Raw genomic sequence first — 22,186 nt, 5'->3', positions numbered from 1 at the left:
TTAATATAGTAATTATACACGATACAGATATCAAATATTATCCCACGACCAACCCTAAAAATCCCATGTTACCACGAACCCTCAACACCCGACAAAAGTCTTCTTCATTCTTTACGCTTTAAATCTCGCTTCCTATTCTTCTTCTTCCTCCATGCCAGTTCTTCTTCCCCCTCAAATTTTAGAGTTCTTCTTCTTCTTTTCTAACTGTTCTTCTTCTTCCTCTTCGTTACACTCCTGTTCCTTCCCCGATCCCCGCCCCCGTAGCCGCCATTGTAGCGGGCGGGTAGGAAGGCTGCGGCGCTGGACGCCTTGCACAGCTGTTGCCGCCCGTTTGCCAGGGCCGCGAAGCCGGACAGCGGGTCGGCTCCGTGAGTCGAGCTATGGACGAGCAGGCGGCGATGGCTGGGCAGCCCGGAGGAATAGGAGGCGGCGGGCCGGGCTTGGGGCCACCGTGTGCCGCTAAAGCGCCGGCGCAGGGCCAGGATGGGGAATTCCAGCGGCCACAGTACTCCATCCCGGGGATCTTACACTTCATCCAGCACGAATGGGCGAGATTCGAGATGGATCGAGCCAGTTGGGAAATGGAAAGAGCCGAATTGCAGGTGCGGGACTCGGGAAGTCGGGACGGCTTTGGTGTAACATGGCCGTGACGGTGGGAAAATGGCGCCGAGAGGACGGGCCCGAGCGCTGGATCACGGCGAACCAGTGTGTCCCTCACCTATTCTTGGGCGTTGTGTGTCATTCCGTAGTGTCCCTGCCGGCTGACTAATACATTAACCTCCTGTGCTTCCCAACGATATGTACCTATGAGGACTCAGAGGTGCGATGACTGACAGTCTGGTGTGAAGGCCTGTGTTCTCTTTCCTGGTTCATCATTGCTGCATCCGCTTTTCTCTCCTTTAAATTGTAAAATGTTCACACTGTATGTATTCTCCAACCTCTTGTCTGATTCCCTTCGCATCCTTTGCTTTGCCTGGTTAGATTGTTTTTATATTGCCAAAATGTCATCATAGATAAATCCCTACCTGGCCTCACCTCTGCACACCGTCACCCACGCACCCTCTCTACTCACCCTGTCACCCACACATCCTCTCTGCCTGCCCTGTCACCCACACACCCTCTCTGCCCACCCTGTCACACACGCACCCTCTCTGCCCACCCTGTCACCCACACATCCTCTACCCACACACACCCTCTCTACCCACACACCCTCTCTACCCACACCCTCTCTGCCCACCCTGTCACCCACACACCCTCTCTACCCACACCCTCTCTACTCACCCTGTCACCCACACATCCTCTCTGCCTGCCCTGTCACCCACACACCCTCTCTGCCCACCCTGTCACACACGCACCCTCTCTGCCAGTCCTGGCACCCACACACCCTCTCTGCCCACCCTGTCACCCACGCACCCTCTCTGCCTGCCCCGCCCTGTCACCCACGCACCCTCTCTGCCCGCCCTGTCACCCACGTATCCTCTCTGCCCGCCCTGTCACCCACGCACCCTCTCTGCCCGCGCTGTCACCCACACACCCTCTCTGCCCGCGCTGTCACCCACACACCCTCTCTGCCTGCCCTGTCACCCATGCACCCTCTCTGCCCACCCTGTCTGTGTCACCCACACACCCTCTCTGCCCGCCCTGTCACCCATGCACCCTCTCTGCCTGCCCTGTCACCCATGCACCCTCTCTGCCCGCCCTGTCACCCACGCACCCTCTCTGCCCGCCCTGTCACCCATGCACCCTCTCTGCCTGCCCTGTCACCCATGCACCCTCTCTGCCCGCCCTGTCACCCACGCACCCTCTCTGCCCGCCCTGTCACCCACACACCCTCTCTGCCCGCCCTGTCACCCACACACCCTCTCTGCCCGCCCTGTCACCCACGCACCCTCTCTGCCCGCGCTGTCACCCACACACCCTCTCTGCCCGCCCTGTCACCCACACACCCTCTCTGCCCGCGCTGTCACCCACGCACCCTCTCTGCCCGCGCTGTCACCCACGCACCCTCTCTGCCCGCGCTGTCACCCACGCACCCTCTCTGCCCGCGCTGTCACCCACGCACCCTCTCTGCCCGCGCTGTCACCCACGCACCCTCTCTGCCCGCGCTGTCACCCACGCACCCTCTCTGCCCGCGCTGTCACCCACGCACCCTCTCTGCCCACCCTGTCACACACGCACCCTCTCTGCCCGCGCTGTCACCCACGCACCCTCTCTGCCCACCCTGTCACACACGCACCCTCTCTGCCAGCCCTGTCACCCACGCACCCTCTCTGCCCACCCTGTCACCCACGCACCCTCTCTGCCCGCGCTGTCACCCACGCACCCTCTCTGCCCGCGCTGTCACCCACGCACCCTCTCTGCCCGCGCTGTCACCCACGCACCCTCTCTGCCCACGCTGTCACCCACGCACCCTCTCTGCCCGCGCTGTCACCCACGCACCCTCTCTGCCCGCGCTGTCACCCACGCACCCTCTCTGCCCGCACTGTCACCCACGCACCCTCTCTGCCCACGCTGTCACCCACGCACCCTCTCTGCCCGCGCTGTCACCCACGCACCCTCTCTGCCCGCGCTGTCACCCACGCACCCTCTCTGCCCGCGCTGTCACCCACGCACCCTCTCTGCCCGCGCTGTCACCCACGCACCCTCTCTGCCCGCGCTGTCACCCACGCACCCTCTCTGCCCGCGCTGTCACCCACGCACCCTCTCTGCCCGCGCTGTCACCCACGCACCCTCTCTGCCCGCGCTGTCACCCACGCACCCTCTCTGCCCGCGCTGTCACCCACGCACCCTCTCTGCCCGCGCTGTCACCCACGCACCCTCTCTGCCCGCGCTGTCACCCACGCACCCTATCTGCCCGCGCTGTCACCCACGCACCCTCTCTGCCCGCGCTGTCACCCACGCACCCTCTCTGCCCGCGCTGTCACCCACGCACCCTCTCTGCCCGCGCTGTCACCCACGCACCCTCTCTGCCCGCGCTGTCACCCACGCACCCTCTCTGCCCGCGCTGTCACCCACGCACCCTCTCTGCCCGCGCTGTCACCCACGCACCCTCTCTGCCCGCGCTGTCACCCACGCACCCTCTCTGCCCGCGCTGTCACCCACGCACCCTCTCTGCCCGCGCTGTCACCCACGCACCCTCTCTGCCCGCGCTGTCACCCACGCACCCTCTCTGCCCGCGCTGTCACCCACGCACCCTCTCTGCCCGCGCTGTCACCCACGCACCCTCTCTGCCCGCGCTGTCACCCACGCACCCTCTCTGCCCGCGCTGTCACCCACGCACCCTCTCTGCCCGCGCTGTCACCCACGCACCCTCTCTGCCCGCGCTGTCACCCACGCACCCTCTCTGCCCGCGCTGTCACCCACGCACCCTCTCTGCCCGCGCTGTCACCCACGCACCCTCTCTGCCCGCGCTGTCACCCACGCACCCCCTCTGCCCGCGCTGTCACCCACGCACCCCCTCTGCCCGCGCTGTCACCCACGCACCCCCTCTGCCCGCGCTGTCACCCACGCACCCCCTCTGCCCGCGCTGTCACCCACGCACCCCCTCTGCCCGCGCTGTCACCCACGCACCCCCTCTGCCCGCGCTGTCACCCACGCACCCCCTCTGCCCGCGCTGTCACCCACGCACCCCCTCTGCCCGCGCTGTCACCCACGCACCCCCTCTGCCCGCGCTGTCACCCACGCACCCCCTCTGCCCGCGCTGTCACCCACGCACCCCCTCTGCCCGCGCTGTCACCCACGCACCCCCTCTGCCCGCGCTGTCACCCACGCACCCCCTCTGCCCGCGCTGTCACCCACGCACCCCCTCTGCCCGCGCTGTCACCCACGCACCCCCTCTGCCCGCGCTGTCACCCACGCACCCCCTCTGCCCGCGCTGTCACCCACGCACCCCCTCTGCCCGCGCTGTCACCCACGCACCCCCTCTGCCCGCGCTGTCACCCACGCACCCCCTCTGCCCGCGCTGTCACCCACGCACCCCCTCTGCCCGCGCTGTCACCCACGCACCCCCTCTGCCCGCGCTGTCACCCACGCACCCCCTCTGCCCGCGCTGTCACCCACGCACCCCCTCTGCCCGCGCTGTCACCCACGCACCCCCTCTGCCCGCGCTGTCACCCACGCACCCCCTCTGCCCGCGCTGTCACCCACGCACCCCCTCTGCCCGCGCTGTCACCCACGCACCCCCTCTGCCCGCGCTGTCACCCACGCACCCCCTCTGCCCGCGCTGTCACCCACGCACCCCCTCTGCCCGCGCTGTCACCCACGCACCCCCTCTGCCCGCGCTGTCACCCACGCACCCCCTCTGCCCGCGCTGTCACCCACGCACCCCCTCTGCCCGCGCTGTCACCCACGCACCCCCTCTGCCCGCGCTGTCACCCACGCACCCCCTCTGCCCGCGCTGTCACCCACGCACCCCCTCTGCCCGCGCTGTCACCCACGCACCCCCTCTGCCCGCGCTGTCACCCACGCACCCCCTCTGCCCGCGCTGTCACCCACGCACCCCCTCTGCCCGCGCTGTCACCCACGCACCCCCTCTGCCCGCGCTGTCACCCACGCACCCCCTCTGCCCGCGCTGTCACCCACGCACCCCCTCTGCCCGCGCTGTCACCCACGCACCCCCTCTGCCCGCGCTGTCACCCACGCACCCCCTCTGCCCGCGCTGTCACCCACGCACCCCCTCTGCCCGCGCTGTCACCCACGCACCCCCTCTGCCCGCGCTGTCACCCACGCACCCCCTCTGCCCGCGCTGTCACCCACGCACCCCCTCTGCCCGCGCTGTCACCCACGCACCCCCTCTGCCCGCGCTGTCACCCACGCACCCCCTCTGCCCGCGCTGTCACCCACGCACCCCCTCTGCCCGCGCTGTCACCCACGCACCCCCTCTGCCCGCGCTGTCACCCACGCACCCCCTCTGCCCGCGCTGTCACCCACGCACCCCCTCTGCCCGCGCTGTCACCCACGCACCCCCTCTGCCCGCGCTGTCACCCACGCACCCCCTCTGCCCGCGCTGTCACCCACGCACCCCCTCTGCCCGCGCTGTCACCCACGCACCCCCTCTGCCCGCGCTGTCACCCACGCACCCCCTCTGCCCGCGCTGTCACCCACGCACCCCCTCTGCCCGCGCTGTCACCCACGCACCCCCTCTGCCCGCGCTGTCACCCACGCACCCCCTCTGCCCGCGCTGTCACCCACGCACCCCCTCTGCCCGCGCTGTCACCCACGCACCCCCTCTGCCCGCGCTGTCACCCACGCACCCCCTCTGCCCGCGCTGTCACCCACGCACCCCCTCTGCCCGCGCTGTCACCCACGCACCCCCTCTGCCCGCGCTGTCACCCACGCACCCCCTCTGCCCGCGCTGTCACCCACGCACCCCCTCTGCCCGCGCTGTCACCCACGCACCCCCTCTGCCCGCGCTGTCACCCACGCACCCCCTCTGCCCGCGCTGTCACCCACGCACCCCCTCTGCCCGCGCTGTCACCCACGCACCCCCTCTGCCCGCGCTGTCACCCACGCACCCCCTCTGCCCGCGCTGTCACCCACGCACCCCCTCTGCCCGCGCTGTCACCCACGCACCCCCTCTGCCCGCGCTGTCACCCACGCACCCCCTCTGCCCGCGCTGTCACCCACGCACCCCCTCTGCCCGCGCTGTCACCCACGCACCCCCTCTGCCCGCGCTGTCACCCACGCACCCCCTCTGCCCGCGCTGTCACCCACGCACCCCCTCTGCCCGCGCTGTCACCCACGCACCCCCTCTGCCCGCGCTGTCACCCACGCACCCCCTCTGCCCGCGCTGTCACCCACGCACCCCCTCTGCCCGCGCTGTCACCCACGCACCCCCTCTGCCCGCGCTGTCACCCACGCACCCCCTCTGCCCGCGCTGTCACCCACGCACCCCCTCTGCCCGCGCTGTCACCCACGCACCCCCTCTGCCCGCGCTGTCACCCACGCACCCCCTCTGCCCGCGCTGTCACCCACGCACCCCCTCTGCCCGCGCTGTCACCCACGCACCCCCTCTGCCCGCGCTGTCACCCACGCACCCCCTCTGCCCGCGCTGTCACCCACGCACCCCCTCTGCCCGCCCTGTCACCCACGCACCCCCTCTGCCCGCGCTGTCACCCACGCACCCCCTCTGCCCGCGCTGTCACCCACGCACCCCCTCTGCCCGCCCTGTCACCCACGCACCCCCTCTGCCCGCCCTGTCACCCACGCACCCCCTCTGCCCGCGCTGTCACCCACGCACCCCCTCTGCCCGCCCTGTCACCCACGCACCCCCTCTGCCCGCCCTGTCACCCACGCACCCCCTCTGCCCGCCCTGTCACCCACGCACCCCCTCTGCCCGCCCTGTCACCCACGCACCCCCTCTGCCCGCCCTGTCACCCACGCACCCCCTCTGCCCGCCCTGTCACCCACGCACCCCCTCTGCCCGCCCTGTCACCCACGCACCCCCTCTGCCCGCCCTGTCACCCACGCACCCCCTCTGCCCGCCCTGTCACCCACGCACCCCCTCTGCCCGCCCTGTCACCCACGCACCCTCTCTGCCCGCCCTGTCATGTACGCTTTGTCTGTCCACCCTGTCACCTACTCACAGTTTCTGACTGCTCCGTTTCTGACCCACCTGTGGTTTTCCTGGCTCTTTCCTCCATGTCTTTTGACATCTTCAACTGAAACTTGGTCCATGGCTTTTACATAAGTTGCAGAAGAAGTGTGAATTTCAGGGCGTTTCGCCATTTTTCCACGCAGTTATGCCCTTTTTGGACTTAGAAAATATCACCAGTAGGGGACATGTATTGGAAAGCAATTGTCCCTTTTGTTCTTATTTGTTTTAGCTTTTCCCTTGATCCATTGTTGTTGATATCTCCTCTTCAGCTTCTTCCATTGGTCATCAACCTCCAACCACAGCTCCGTGTCGTCACCTATTTACCACGCTTGCCTCTATGCCTCACCTTACTTTACCTTTTCAGTACTGTTGGACCCTGTACTTGGATTTGTTGTTTGACTTTTGATTGAAAAGTGTGCCATCCCTTCATGCACCATAAAATATGCTGTTTCATTCGACCTAATTTGTTGTGTTACCTACATATCTATTCTATTTTTTGTAAACAAAGCAGCCCTTCCCTCCCCTGCCCGTAAACGAAACGACTGTGCATCTTTGTAATTTGATGGCAGGATAGCAGCTGCCTGATTTTTCACAGTGATTGTAATTGGAGCCTTTCTTCCTTGATCTCGAAGGATTTTTCACGTGGAGATTTGTACATGCTTTGCTAACACGCTGTGCAAGGTTCCTTCGGCAGTTCGTGCATGCTGCTCACATGGAATATGACGTTAGAGTCCAAGTTGAATACATCAATTCACTGTATGAGATTGTATTATGCTGTTGCCCTTTGTTTTGTTTTATTTTAATCGAGCTTACACAGTAGTTATTTCAAATAGTTATGACAGACTTTGGGCTTTAGTGTGTGCACCTTTTTGTTTTCCCCATCCAGCATGGATTGCTTTATTTGTGGATTTTTTCTTAATCTTTGCGGGTTTAGTGTGTGCACCTTTTTGTTTTCCCCGTCCAGCATGGATTGCTTTATTTGTGTATTGTTTCTTAATCTTTGGGGCTTTACTTGTGTGCACCTTTTTGTTTTGCCCGTCCAGCATGGATTGCTTTATTTGTGGATTTAAAAAAAAATCTTTGGGCTTTAGTGTGTGCACCTTTTTGTTTTCCGCACCCAGCATGGATGCTTTATCTGTGTATTTTTTTTTTTAATCTTTAGGCTTTAGTGTGTGCACCTTTTTGTTTTCCGCACCCAGCATGGATTGCTTTATTTGTGTATTTTTTTTCTTAATCTTTGGGCTTTAGTGTGTGCACCTTTTTGTTTTCCCCACCCAGCATGGATTGCTTTATTTGTGTATTTTTTTTCTTAATCTTTGGGCTTTAGTGTGTGCACCTTTTTGTTTTCCCCACCCAGCATGGATTGATTTATTTGTGTATTTTTTTTTAATCTTTAGGCTTTAGTGTGTGCACCTTTTTGTTTTGCCCGTCCAGCATGGATTGCTTTATTTGTGTATTTAAAAAAAAATCTTTGGGCTTTAGTGTGTGCACCTTTTTGTTTTCCGTACCCAGCATGGATGCTTTATCTGTGTATTTTTTTTTTTAATCTTTAGGCTTTAGTGTATGCACCTTTTTGTTTTCCCCGTCCAGCATGGATTGCTTTATTTGTGTATTTTTTTTTAATCTTTAGGCTTTAGTGTGTGCACCTTTTTGTTTTCCGCACCCAGCATGGATTGCTTTATTTGTGTATTTAAAAAAAAATCTTTAGGCTTTACTGTGTGCACCTTTTTGTTTTCCCCACCCAGCATGGATTGCTTTATTTGTGTATTTTTTTTTTTAATCTTTAGGCTTTAGTGTGTGCACCTTTTTGTTTTCCCCACCCAGCATGGATTGCTTTATTTGTGTATTTTTTTTTTTTAATATTTGGGTTTTAGTGTGTGCACCTTTTTGTTTTCCCCACCCAGCATGGATTGCTTTATTTGTCTATTTTTTAAAAATCTTTCGGCTTTAGTGTGTGCACCTTTTTGTTTTCCCCCACCCAGCATGGATTGCTTTATTTGTGTATTTTTTTTTTTTAATATTCGGGTTTTAGTGTGTGCACCTTTTTGTTTTCCCCACCCAGCATGGATTGCTTTATTTGTGTATTTTTTTTTTAATATTTGGGTTTTAGTGTGTGCACCTTTTTGTTTTCCCCACCCAGCATGGATTGCTTTATTTGTCTATTTAAAAAAAATCTTTTGGCTTTAGTGTGTGCACCTTTTTGTTTTCCCCCACCCAGCATGGATTGCTTTATTTGTGGATTTTTTTTTTTAATCTTTAGGCTTTCGTGTGTGCACCTTTTTGTTTTCCCCACCCAGCATGGATTGCTTTATTCGTGTATTTAAAAAATATATATATTTGGGCTTTAGTGTGTGCACCTTTTTGTTTTCCCCGCCCAGCATGGATTGCTTTATTTGTGTATTTTTTTTTTAATCTTTGGGCTTTAGTGTGTATACCTTTTTGTTTTTTCCCGCCCAGCATGGATTACTTTATTTGTGTATTTTTTTTTTTTAATGTTGGAGGCTTCAGGCATGGACTGTATAGCCCTTCATCGAGGCCAGGCCTTAAATAAAAGAAGAAAAGTGTATGATGAAAAGTGCATGGTGTTTGTTTGTGAGAAAGAGATTGAAGCTAGCCCAGTAAGCTTTAGTTTGAGTGAGACAGAGGAAGACCAGCAATCCTGACACAGAGAGTGCAAGATGGTTCCGGGCACCACTTTAATGCTCCCAAATCAGAACGTTAGTACCACCCTGGGCGGTTGCTGTCTATAACCTATTTATTTTGCTGTGCATTTTTTTTTTAATCGACCGATGTGTTAAAACTTTGCTGCAGATGCATCACATTTGTAAAGCATCTCTGGGGTAATATGTTGCAATCAGTTGGTTACCATCCTTTCGGTGTTAATGTGTCGCCTTGCAAGCCCCTGCTGATTCTTGGCGACCGCCTGGTCATCTGGCCACTGTTTATAGAAGTAAAGCAGGATCAAATCTTGTAGTTGTTAATTCCAGCAAGTCCTTGTTCCTCAATATATACACTTTCTCAGAGCCTCAGTCACCAATGTTTTTTGTTTTTTTTGTAATCTCGAAACTACCTAGCTTTGGGTGTGTCATCATTGGGCTGGTTTATGCACTGTGTTTTGACACATCGCTGTTGCACGTCACATTTGCTGCAGCCAGTTTGTACGAGGCTTTTAGTGGGTTTGTGCAATTTTGCTGAGTATGTGAGTGAGGATATAAATGCTTTCTGAATGATGGGGTTACTGTTGCTTTCCTCTGTGTTTGTGCATTTCCCAAGCTTGTGTTCAGAGCATCGTCATCGCATCAAAATTGAAGAAGAAGAGCATTTGATATTCCACGGTTTTTTAAAAAGCACGATGAATAAATGTTTTTATTCCTTTTGCTGAAAGCTGTGGCTGCTGTGTGATTGTTTCCTGGAACGTGTTGTATTTCTTGGTGCACGTTTACTTTTCTTTTCGGACTTTATGCTTTTCCAAAGGCAAGGCTACCGAGACGAAATCTTTAATCCTGCATGTTAAAAGCCAAAAAGAGTATGCTTGAGGTTACTTGGCCAAAAATATAGGATAGCTCGGTTTAAGTAGATAGTTTTAAGTGGGTTTACCGGGGTCAAAGTGGATCCAATGTGCGCTTTGTTTAAAGTCTTATGATTATGTTAGTATGATTTTACATGCGGCCCTGTCTTCTAGCAACGATTGAAATTGGTTTAAAATACCCTTAGTCGGTGCAGTATACTGTTTATTCTACCAGGTGAGCACCAGGGGTATTGCCCCTATGTTTAATTTATTAACTGTTTCCATGCTATTTATATATTAGAAGCAACTGCTCCCACAGGGAGCGGTCAGGGGGGTTATGGTGTTACCCTTATTCAAACGTGCAATTCAAAATACCTTTCGCTGCGTAATTCAAAACACCTCACTGCATTGGAAAATGTGAGGACAGGAATACTGTATTGTAAAGCACAGATTCTTAACTGCCCGTCGCTGGAAAGCTGCCGGTCTGCGGAGCAATGGCAGAATTTTTTTTACTGCCACTCACCCTCTAGCGACGCCCGACAAGTGTATATATGTATCATCGACTCCAGGGAAGGATCCAGAATTTTTTTGAAAGGGGGGAGGGGTGTCCAGGAATGAAGAACAGGGTGCATACTCGCCTATATACTGCTAGCGCGAAGCCTTCAAGGTGTCGCGTCCGGGCCCCACTTAACGGGTCTGGAAGCTTTGGGAATTTAGGTGCTCGCAGGTGCACGCTGAGCATCTGCTAACCACATTGCCCACATGTTGGGTGGTGCTGGGGGACCTTTATTTCTATTTTAGAATACATTTTATTTGTCTTTTCATTATTAATTTTCACTTGATTGAGATGGAACCTGTAGCTTTGTCAAATTAGTCACAATACTTGCTCAAGCATCCTTTTGTAATTCGCTCCGAAACAAATTATGTTTGTTTTAGTAATTAAATCGTAGTGTCTGAATTCATTCAGGAACTCCAAGGATGGATTGTTCATGAATATTCACGAGTACTAGAACTTGTGTAGCAATCGGAAACAGTTCCCCTTCATACTGTGTATAAAACCACCTTTAGAGGCCTTTTTCCCCGCAAGCGGGGGTTGGCCTTTTTCGGGAACCGTGGTTGTTGTTGTTTTTCGGTCCCCTTTTTGAAGCAATGTTTTACGGCCGGATGCCCTTCCTGACGCCAACCCTTTTTGCCGCCTTTAACGACAAACAGGGAATTACCAGTGAACTGGTCCTCAATTAGCCGACCTCGGAAGGATGACAGGCTGAGTCAACCCCCCTGGCGTTAATTCAGCGATCGACCGGGATTCAAACCCAGGATCCTAGGATCCTAAGCTGACACCCTAGCCGCTAGCCCAACACCAGGGTTATGTTTGTTTTAGTAATTAAATCGTAGTGTCTGAATTCATTCAGGAACTCCAAGGATGGATTGTTCATGAATATTCACGAGTCACAATTCCGCCCCTCCCGAATTCCCGAATTCCCGAATTCGCGATTAATTCCGAAATTAATCAATAAACCGCTCAATATAACCCTTGCTAATAAACTGCAACGACTCCATCAGAATTCAAAACTGAATGCACCACCAATTTGTACAGCTGTCCAGAAGATGAGGCTTGGGTTGAACATCTCCACATCTCCATCTCCAGGCCGGCCTACACACTGTGTATGTTTGTGAATATACGGCAAGCAGTTTTAGTTACACTTTCCATGTGTGTGGTATGTATGTATGTATACATGGGTGAAACTCATGTATAGCACAGAATTCCATATTTTTGTAACGATCCATCAGGAGATTTCTGTATTTCCATAATCAGAAAACAAATGCTGCGATTTTTAGGAATTGAGGTGCTATTCCGATATCCCGATTCGTTTCTTAACTGTGTACATTAGTGTAGAAGTTATCCGCTTACAAGTGCGTTACTGTACAGGGATCAGATGTCCGTCAGGCAGGAGAATGTCTAGTCTAGTCAGGGCCCTTAGGGTTATTTTGGGGCCGTTTGGTTCAAATTCTTCCAAAAGCACCAAATTTGGCGCAGATGTTGCCCATGCCATACTCTTTCGATTTTTGACGGGCGCCAAGGGCGGTATGATCCGAGGACCATACCGGTCCATCCCACCATGTCACCTGACCTATGACGTCATAATTAGGATATGCATCCAATCACATGGCGTACTATAAGTGGTCAAAGTTCAAAATGAATCGATCAAAAAATGAAGGCAGGGATCCATTTTAAAGGTTTTCATAAAATGCAATATGGCCGCCAGGTCACATGACCTATGACGTCATATTTATGACATATATATACAATCATGTGACATATATATATACAATCCCTCTCCTCCGTGGCTGCAGAAACCCTCATCCACGCCTTCATCACTTCCCGTCTGGACTACTGCAATAGCCTCCTTTATGGTTCACCCTCAACAATCACCAATAAACTCCAATACATTCAGAACTCCGCTGCCCGTCTACTCACCCATTCCCGGACCCGTGACCACATCACCCCCGTCCTTTACAAGCTTCACTGGCTCCCCATCTCCCAGAGAATCCAGTACAAAATCCTCCTCTTGACCTACAAAGCCCTCCATAACCTGGCCCCATCCTACCTGGCTGACCTCCTCTCCAGACACACTCCCACCCGCAACCTCCGCTCTGCTGGTACCAACCTCCTGACCCCCCCCCATCCGGACCAAATTTAGATCCTGGGGGGACAGGGCCTTCTCCATCGCTGCTCCCACCCTCTGGAACTCGCTACCTCACACCATCAGAGACTCCTCCTCACTCACCACATTCAAAACATCACTCAAGACCCACCTGTTCAACACTGCATTCAACATTTAACCCACAGCATCTAACCCCTGACTATCTCCTCTCCTTCTCCCTCCTTTGTGCTTTGAATATTTCCCTATTGATTCTTCTTTTTTTGCAATTGTTTTTATGTTTTGCTATGCATTATGTTTTGCACTCTGTCAAAGCGTCTTTGGGCTTCCTGAAAAGCGCTATATAAAATAAATGCATTATTATTCTTATTATTATGTATACATGAACCCGGATCATGATCGCACAAAAATTAAACACAAGGATATGGCATACAGTTCATAAAACATCAAAATCCGTACCTTTGTAATTAGACTGATGAACTGCATATGCCTGAAAATTAGGAAATAGACATGTAAATATTTCCTCTAATTGTCAAAAATAAGGTCAGAGTTCGATTACTCAACCCAGAAACATAAAATGGTGAACCTTGTGTAAATCTTGACAAAAAACTCAAAAACCGACACGTTTGACTCAAAAATGACCTTTAAGATGACCTTGAGGGTTGTCCTTGACCTCAAATCATCAAAATAACATCATAATTGGATTCCTCGACCTCGAAACCCCCTGAAAAGTGGTATCATGCATGATTCCAACCCTTTTTGGTTATTTAACTGATTTTCCTTTAATCCGGGTGGCGGCCATTTAGTATTTCGCCAATATGGGGCCCCGGGGAGGGGGGGTGTGGGGGCGCCCGTCTTGGCACCCATCAAAAATCGAAAGAGTATGGCATGGGCAACATCTGGGCCAAATTTGGTGCTTTTGGAAGAATTTGAACCAAACGGCCCCAAAATATCCCTAAGGGCCCTGACTAGTCAGGTTCACTGTTTTTTCGTTCAAAAATTTTGGAGATTAGCAAAACTATACATTTTTGGAATATTCAGAGCATGAGGAATCCAAAACTTAATGTTGGCATTTGCGTAGACACCTTTGTGAAAATGACACTCAGGACAGTGATGAAGATCTGTAAAAGCATATTCCTGAATGGTATAGACCTAGTAGATCCTATGTATAGGACTTATAGTTCAATCTGATACTAACAAGGCTGCTTTCTTGCTTTATAAACCCATACTTATAACTTCAAAGGACTTGCAATATCATGTGTTATGTAATACAGTTATATCACAAATATAAAGACAATGGTTTTCAATTACCTTTGTTTGTTGCTTTTCTATAATCCTGACCACTATTTTGAGGCCTTTATTGGATTCCTTGACCCAGAAAACATATGATTAGCATATTTAATTAAGCTTCTAGGTTGACTAGAAGCCGAGATCGCGCAAAATATGTATTTTATGGCGGCCATTTTGAAAAGCCAAAATGGCGGCCATGCAGGTGTCTGTGCAAATGCCAACATTGATTTTCGGATTCTCCATGCTCTGATGATTCCAAAAATGTACAGGTTTGCTAATCTCCCAAAATTTTGAATGAAATTACATTTGTTAACATAGTGAACCTGACTAGTCTGTCCATGTCGGTAAATACGGAAACGGCGTCCATTGTTGGAGTTTCGTATCGCCGTTCCCTCCTGTGAAGTTCACGGGAAATACCGAAGTACCGTCTTTCCATTTCACGAAGTAAAGACGGGATTCTGCCGAACACAAATACAAAACCTGATAATGTCTGTTGGTTTGTAAGAACCTCGATACGAGACAAATAAATCTTAACAAGGAACTTTGATTCAGGAGGAGGAGGTGGTGAGAATTGTTAATTCCACCTGTCTGTTTTTGGAGAACATTACCAATTTAACCCCCCTGTGGATTTGTCATCAACAAAAGGTCACATAACATGGGTCCAGCCGGAGACCCGGCATGATTTTAATGCTGTAACTTTTTATAGAAATGTTTATTTGCAAGACTTTCCAGGTATGCTCCTAAAAGTAAAAGGTGGTGACAAATATTTCTGTCGTATTTTTTTTTTTCATTCAGGCGTAAGAGAAATAAATAATGAATTATTATGATTTATTTTAAAAACACTACCCCGACTTTACATGAGTTGAGTTGAGTCCCGATCTATATCTATCGTTGTGGTGAACGTAATTTACATGCGATTAATTCAGTGAAGGTTTCAAATCCGCAGCGCTATTTTGTGAATCATCTGTGATGTATTCACATCCTTTCAAAGCTTAGTTTTTTTTTTTTTCATCATGTTTGAAATCAGATCAGCGTTTCGATTCCTTCGCCAAATCTAAGCATTTTCTTTTTATTTTACATGATTTATGAATTTACTAATTATTTTATTTCGTTGAAAATATCACATGAACTGAGATTTGTGATTCTGCTTTTGGCGTCGTCCAACCTTTGGTTTTCATCCGTGATGTGCATCTGTGGTGTTTTGTGATTTCTTTGTGGTATTTTACCATCTTTGATATCCTTTACAGCCATGTTTCTACTGTGTGTGTGTAATGTATTTGGGTAATTTGGGTTTGTGTAATTTGGGTTTTAGAATGTGGAACGGAGTCCTCCCAGGACTCGAAGTATCCACCCCCGTTTCGGTGAAGGATTGCGATTCATGGGCTAAGTTGTGAAGTTGTGTTGTTCTCAGACTTTTTTTCCAAGGGCTCTTTTCAGGATCGTCACTGAGGCCCATACAGCCAGTAGTTCATTTGTGGTAATGTTCCCAGGGATGGTTTTTAAAATATTTGTAAGGTTCTTCTTTATTATTCCCGTTGCTCCCATTATCACTGGTACAATGTTGGTGCTTTTCACTTCTTCTTGAGGTCTTGGTATTTGACCTTTTTCTTGATTTCTGCATTATGTCGGTCAAAATTGTGGGGTATTGATACTCAATTAGCAATACCTTCTTTTCCTTTTTGTATCTGAGTACAATGTAAGGTCGCAATGCTTTGTTTTCTACGTTCACGCTGGATGGGATAATCAGGTTATATGTTAGCATTATGTCCTTGTTTTCAATGATTGCTTTTGCTTCATGTTTCCATGAGTTTTGTGGAACTGGGATATTGAAATTTCTGCTGATGTGCCAGTGGGTTACTCGACATACCTTGTTGTGCCTTTGTGTGTACAGCTGTTCTGACATGGGGTTTTTTCATCCTGATAGGAGGTTACTCGTGCTTTCTGTTTCTACCTTGCAGAACATACACTTGTCCGATTGACTCAGTCCTGCCATCTTTTTAAAGCCATTCGTGTAATGTTGTTGGTCTTGGGCATGAATAATGATTCGTTCTCCATCCCAGTGGAGCCAACCTCTTCTTAGTCTATCCCCAATCTGTCCAACTCTTTTTATATTTCCCAACACTTTTGTCTTTCTCCCAGTTGTCACTACATATCTGCTCGTATTTCAACTTGTATTTTCTTTTGTTTTTCTGGGGTTTTTTTTTTTTTGCAATTGTTGGAGCTTTATTTGTTGCTGTTTCGGTTTGGTGCATGCCATATTCTAATCGCACCTGTTTTTGGAAGGTTTTTTTTTGCAAGGTGAATGAGAGATACCTTTTCTGGCTTGTGTTCATGCTTGTACTCAAATTCAGTTTTCTGTTTTGTTGTGTTTTTGGTTGTTCATGGTTGTGTGTGTGTCATTGGTTGTTATTTCCATTTGTGGTTTTCTGGAGGTGGAACGGAGTCCTCCCAGGATCCAAAGTATCCACCTCCTCCCAAATCACAGTTCATGGACTAAGCTGTTCAACTTTTTCAGAGTTTTGTTCCAAGGGCTATTTTCAGAATCGTCACCGAACCCCGGATTGCCTCCAGTTGTAGTCAGTTTGTGGTAATATTCCTGGGAATGGTTTTTAAATATCAGTGAGGTTCTTCTTAATCATTCCTGTTGCTCCAATTATCACTGGTACAATTTCTATGCTCTTCAGCTTCCAAGATCTCTTCACCTCATTTTTGAGGTCCTGGTATTTCACGCCTGGGGATTTCAGATCTCATCGGTAACCGTTTTTCGGTTCCGTGATTTAAGTTTATGGGAACCGATGGGAAACAAAATTCCGGTTCTGTGCCCAAACCTAATGGGAAACGATTTTTTTTCCTTTAGGATTTGTAAAGCAAAACATTTGTAATACAAAATTTAAAATGTAGTCTCAAATAATAAATCCTGTCATTTACATGTATGCAATGTAATTAACGCATGTTCATTATTGAGGTTGATGTTTATTATCAGAGAAGAGCAAATTCTATCAATTTGATGGGCTTATCCTGTTTTAAAATTAATAAATTAATATTATTAAATTTTCGTTCATTTTTAAAATGTCACTGATATTGTATTTATTTATTATTTATGGACGATTGTTGTTGTAAACTGTTATCAATCTTTATGTTTTAATGTAGCCTGGTGTTGGCTTAGCGGTTAGGCCAGCTTGGGATCCTAGGATCCTGGGTTCGAATCCCGGTCGATCGCTGAATTAACGCCAGGGGGGTTGACTCAGCCTGTCATCCTTCCGAGGTCGGCAAATTGAGTACCAGCTTGCTGGGATGAATGATCCCGGTGTGTACCCCAGTTTAGAATAGGTACACCGTATCCCTGCGCTTCGTAAGAGGCGACCAAGGGTTGGCATCAGGAAGGGCATCCGGCCATAAAAACATTGCCTCAAACAGGGAACCATGATTGTCATGGGGCCGCAAAGCTAACCCCCGCCCTAGCGGGGAAAAATGGCCTCAAAACGATCATTCATTCATTCATTCATTGAAATTATTTGTGTTTAGCAAAGTAATATAGGCCTACCCAGTATGGATATAGGCCTAAGTATTTGTTAAATAAATTCTGGATTGGAACAAATGTACTGCAGTAGGTTCGGTTGGCAGTTTTTTTTTTTGTTTGTTTGTTTTTTTGTATACAAGATCGAGGCTCGTGAAAGAGCTAACATTAATCACACAAAAAGACAAACCGACACACAAAACACACAAAAAACACACACACACACAAACACAAAAAACACACACACACCCAAACACACAAAAAACAAGGGGAGTGGCAGACAAGATGGGGAGAGAGGGGGAAGGACACAAACACAACATTTGAGAGCAGGGACATCGGGAGGACTTGGGGGGAGGTGGGAGAGGAATAAAACATATGAACACTGCAAGGACTCTGGGGTGAATTACCGGGGGTAGAAAAGATCAAGGTTTTCGATGGGGGAAGATAAGAGATGGTGGTGAACAGCTGTTTTAAAGACCTGGAGGGAGGAGTGGGATTGAAGGGAGTGGGGGAGTTTGTTCCAGAGGCGGGAGAAAAGGGGAATGAAAGAGTGAAGGTGAGCAGAGAGCCTAGACTTTGGCAGTTTAACCATAAGAGGGTTGCAGCCAGATCTTGTGCGACCTGAAGGAATATTGGGGGGACAGAGCACAGAGAGAGCTGGGGGAGCAAGGCCGGAGAGGAGTCGGTAGAAGACAGAAAGACCACCAACCTGCCTGCGGTGAGTGAGTGAAAGGCCCTCGGAGTTGACTACATCGCAGGAGATTCCAATGATTCTGAAAGCTTTGGCCTCAACAGCGGAAGCCGAGCAAGGTGTGAGGCAGGAGCACCAGCCCAGAGGGGGGAACAGTATTCCATTGAGCTGCGGATGAAAGCCTTGTATGTGGTGAGGAGCTCAGGTGTGCCAAGGAAGGACTTCGCACGACGGAGGATGCCCAGTCGGCGACTGGCTTTGGAGGCCAGCTTGGAAATGTGGTTTTCCCAAGAAAGATCATGGCAGATAGTGAGACCCAAAAGCTTGAGCGACAGAACTTCTTGGAAAGGATAGTTGAGAAAGTAGATGGGAGGGTTGTCCAGTCGGTCCTTTCGGAGAGACATTGTAAGAGTGTGAGATTTATCAGGATTGAAAGACATGTTCCACTTGTTTGCCCAGTCTGTGATTTTGTCCAGGTCTGCAGAGAGTGAGGAGGCTGCAGACTGCCGATCTGAGGGATGAGGAATGGAGCGACAGAGAGTAGAGTCGTCAGCAAAGAGATAGAGAGGATTTTCAAGAGAGTCAGAGAGATCATTGATGAAGACCAGAAAAAGCACAGGGCCCAGAACACTACCTTGGGGAACTTCAGCCTGAACAGGAATAGGAGATGAGAGAAACCCATTCAGGGCCACACGTTGACTACGACCAGAGAGGAAGTCCGCCAGCCATGCGTGGAGATTTCCATGGATACCAAAGGAGGAGAGTTTGGTGAGCAGAGCAGGGTGCCAGACCGTATCGAAGGCACGTGATATGACGAGGGAGACAGCTCTAATTTCCTGTTTGGCGTTGAGGACCTCCATCCATTGTTGAGAAAGCAGAAGCAGCATGTCCAGAGTAGAGTGACCAGGTCTGAAACCAAATTGATGATCAGAGATCAGGCCATTGGAGAAGAGGAAAGATTTAATATCTGAAGCAATGATGGATTCCATGACTTTGCTGATAATTGGGAGAAGGCTGATTGGTCTGTAGTTGCTGGGATGTGTTTTTGCACCTTTTTTGTGCAAAGCGGTGATGTTGGCTGATTTCCAAGCAGATGGCAGATGACCTTGAGCAAAAGAGAGGGTGAAGAGAATAGAAAGAGGGAGTGAAAGAGCAGAAGAACATGATTTTAGGACCCGTGGGCTGATGCCGTCAGGACCAGTTGCAGAATCAGAGTCGAGGGTTGACAGAAACTTTTCCACCTTGTCAGGAGGAAAGGACACAGAGTCCAGGAGCAGCTGGGTACGACTGGGTACTGTGGGTACAGAGAGGGATGGGTTTGGGACACAGGATTTAGAGGCAAACACAGAGTTGAAGCATTCAGCTTTTTCACGTGCGGAGTCAGCCGTTAAGCCGTTTGAGGTGAGGGAGGGGATGGAGGGGGAACAAACACCAGAAACAGATTTGACCAGACGCCACCAGGATTTGGAAGAGGGAGACAGATAAGAGAGTTCGGTCTTGAGAACGGTGAGATATTGTTTCCTGGCTCTCCTGAGGGTGGACACACACTTGTTTCGGGCTTTGTGAAAGGAAATGAGATTTCCTTCCGTTGGATTTGCTTTCCAGGAGACGAAAGCAAGTTGTTTCACGGCAACAGCCTCACCACAAGATTCCGTGTACCATGGACGGGAGGAAGGGTATGACAACTGAAGACGAGATGGGATAAATCTGTGCATGAGAGAGAGCAATTTACTTTGAAAGAATTCCCAGGATGAGTTGATGTCAGAGGCGGTAGAGATGGGAGACCAGTCCAGATGATTGATGGCTGCTTGAAGACCGTGCCAGTTGGCCTGAGTGAAATGCCAGACTCGTCGACGCTGAGGAGGCTCTCTGAGAATGGTCAGAGAGATGTCCACTTTGACAAGCACATGATCAGATGAGCCGATTGGAGCAGAAGAAGAGCAGCAGACATTTTCAGGGAAGTTTGTCATAACCAAATCCAGAAGAGAAGATGCTCCGTTGACTGAGATCCGGGTCGGGAAATTGACAGATTGTGTCAGTCCCAGTGAGTCGCAGAAGTCCTTTGCTGAAGAGCCATGGCTGGTGAGAGAGGTACCCACACCCAGCCAACTGGCATGGTGACAATTGAAATCACCACATATGAGGAAGAGAGAGTTGGGATGGGTAGATAGAAGTTGGTCCATATTATCAGACAGTGAGATGTAGATGGAGTCATCGCTGTTTGGTGGACGGTACAACACACATATGAACAAAAGGTGGGAGCGAAGCGAAAGCCGTAGCCAAAGGTATTCCTGGGGGTGAGGTGGAGAGAGGGCAGTGGAGGGCGAGTGAGGAAGATAGTTTTTTATAAAGATAGCAACCCCACCTCCAGGACGAGGCTCAGGTCTATCATACCGGAGGAGGGAGTAACCTGGGAGAGATACCAAGGCATCAGAGACATCATGAAGGAGGAAAGTTTCTGTTAAGCAGATCACATCTGGTTTGTCAGAAGCAACCTGTATGGAGAGGTCAGTCAAGTTTGAGCGAAGGCCCCGGATGTTTGAGGTCCATACCGTTAATGAAGAGGAAGGGGGAGCATCGGGTCCAGAACAGGGGGTGGAGGGGTAGGGTAAGATGTGGAAGAGGAGGAAGAGGTAGGGAGAGCTGTTGAAGGTGTGTCAGAGATTTCAGAATAGCTTGGAGAAAGGGAAGAATGGGGCGGACAAAAGGTTTGATGGAGATTGGGTGAGGCACAGTGAGGTGTTATTTGAGGAGGGGGAAGAGCGAGGCAGAAGGTTGGGGGAGATGAAGGTGAAAGTTGGAAGGGGGAAGAAGCAGGGAGGATGCTTTGAGGAGGAGGGGTGAGAGGGGAGTCTAGGAGGGGAGGAGCGAGGGAGAGTCTCGGAGGGGAGGGGTGTGGGGGGAGTTTAGGAGGGAGGGGAGGGAAGGGGCAAGGGGGGAGATTTGAAAGGGATGGGTGATGGGGAGGATTTGGAGGGGAGGGGTGAGATTGGATTTTGAAAAGTGTACGATTCATGGGAAACGAACATTTTTTGCAAAATGAGTTTGAGACCTTCGAGTCAAAAATACGTTTGAGGACACTGGAGGAGGGGTGGAGTTCTGGATAGTTTAGGGAATGTAGAAAGGAGGAACTGTAAGAGATGGTATTATATATATTTTTTGGAATGAATAGATTTGGTGAGCAAGACGAAAGCATCCTTTTGTAGGAAAAGAAGAAAAGGGTGTTATAATATATGAGAGAAAATAGTTGTTCAGGGGAGAGATTATACATTTCTAACCGCGTGATCGCGAACGAAGCACGAATGAACAAAAAGAACAACAAATAAACGTATAAGACCTGGGAAGGAAATATTTTTGGGGTTTTTTTTTTTTTTTTTGTGAGTAGAGATATTAAACAAGGAGGTACGGGGTGAACGACTGGGACGAAACAGAGAACGAAAATAATTTCAGCGCATTCGACGAATCGCTGAGAGAAAAACAAAACCACAAGGTCGGAGACGGTACGGTAGTCTAAGTGTCTCCCTTTACCTTGTGAACATAGGTCACGTCGTTCACGTAGTTTACAATCGCCGTCAGTGGTGGACCGCTTATGCCTGTGCGCGATGCCTCCTTCTGTATGTCTGTGTAATGAGTAGCACATACTTTGCAGCGAAGCAATGTGACCAAACCTTCCCCATAGCATTCGCTTCAAAATCGTCGCTGAATGACCATTTTCGTAATGTTTTTAAGGCGACATTTTCGGGGTTTTTTTGCTTAGCAACGGATGTCATTTTGAAAAGGAAGTCTGTGATTTAGACTGATGCGCATGTCCGTCAAAGCGGAAGTCATATCGCGAACCTGAATGTGGGAAACTACCTGCTATCTGCTTTGCCGGCCTAATTTTGTTGGAAATAAAACTGAACTTCTAAAATAGTTAGCTGAA

The 22,186-nt window shown here is 50.7% G+C and overlaps 1 protein-coding gene across 4 annotated transcripts in view; it reads left to right on the top strand.

Moving 5' to 3' along the window:
- Positions 1 to 228: 228 nt before the first annotated feature.
- STRN3 (striatin 3) overlaps positions 229 to 22,186 on the top strand; it is a 143,665-nt gene continuing 121,707 nt past the window's right edge. For 2 of the 4 annotated variants that reach the window (XM_068128848.2, XM_068128847.2), the window contains exon 1: positions 229 to 602. In XM_068128848.2, coding sequence (XP_067984949.1) covers positions 381 to 602 — 222 coding nt within the window. In that variant the 5' untranslated portion in view covers positions 229 to 380. Of the gene's footprint in view, positions 603 to 645; positions 706 to 22,186 lie in introns of those variants that run through there. The other 2 variants (XM_078784516.1, XM_078784517.1) reach the window with 2 other exon arrangements.

The sequence above is a fragment of the Myxine glutinosa genome, chromosome 9 (assembly GCF_964187855.1).
Source record: "Myxine glutinosa chromosome 9, kmMyxGlut1.1, whole genome shotgun sequence".
Classification (NCBI taxonomy): Eukaryota; Metazoa; Chordata; class Myxini; order Myxiniformes; family Myxinidae; genus Myxine; species Myxine glutinosa.
Note: the sequence above shows the minus strand (reverse complement) of the source record. Positions and strands in the feature narration are given on the sequence as shown.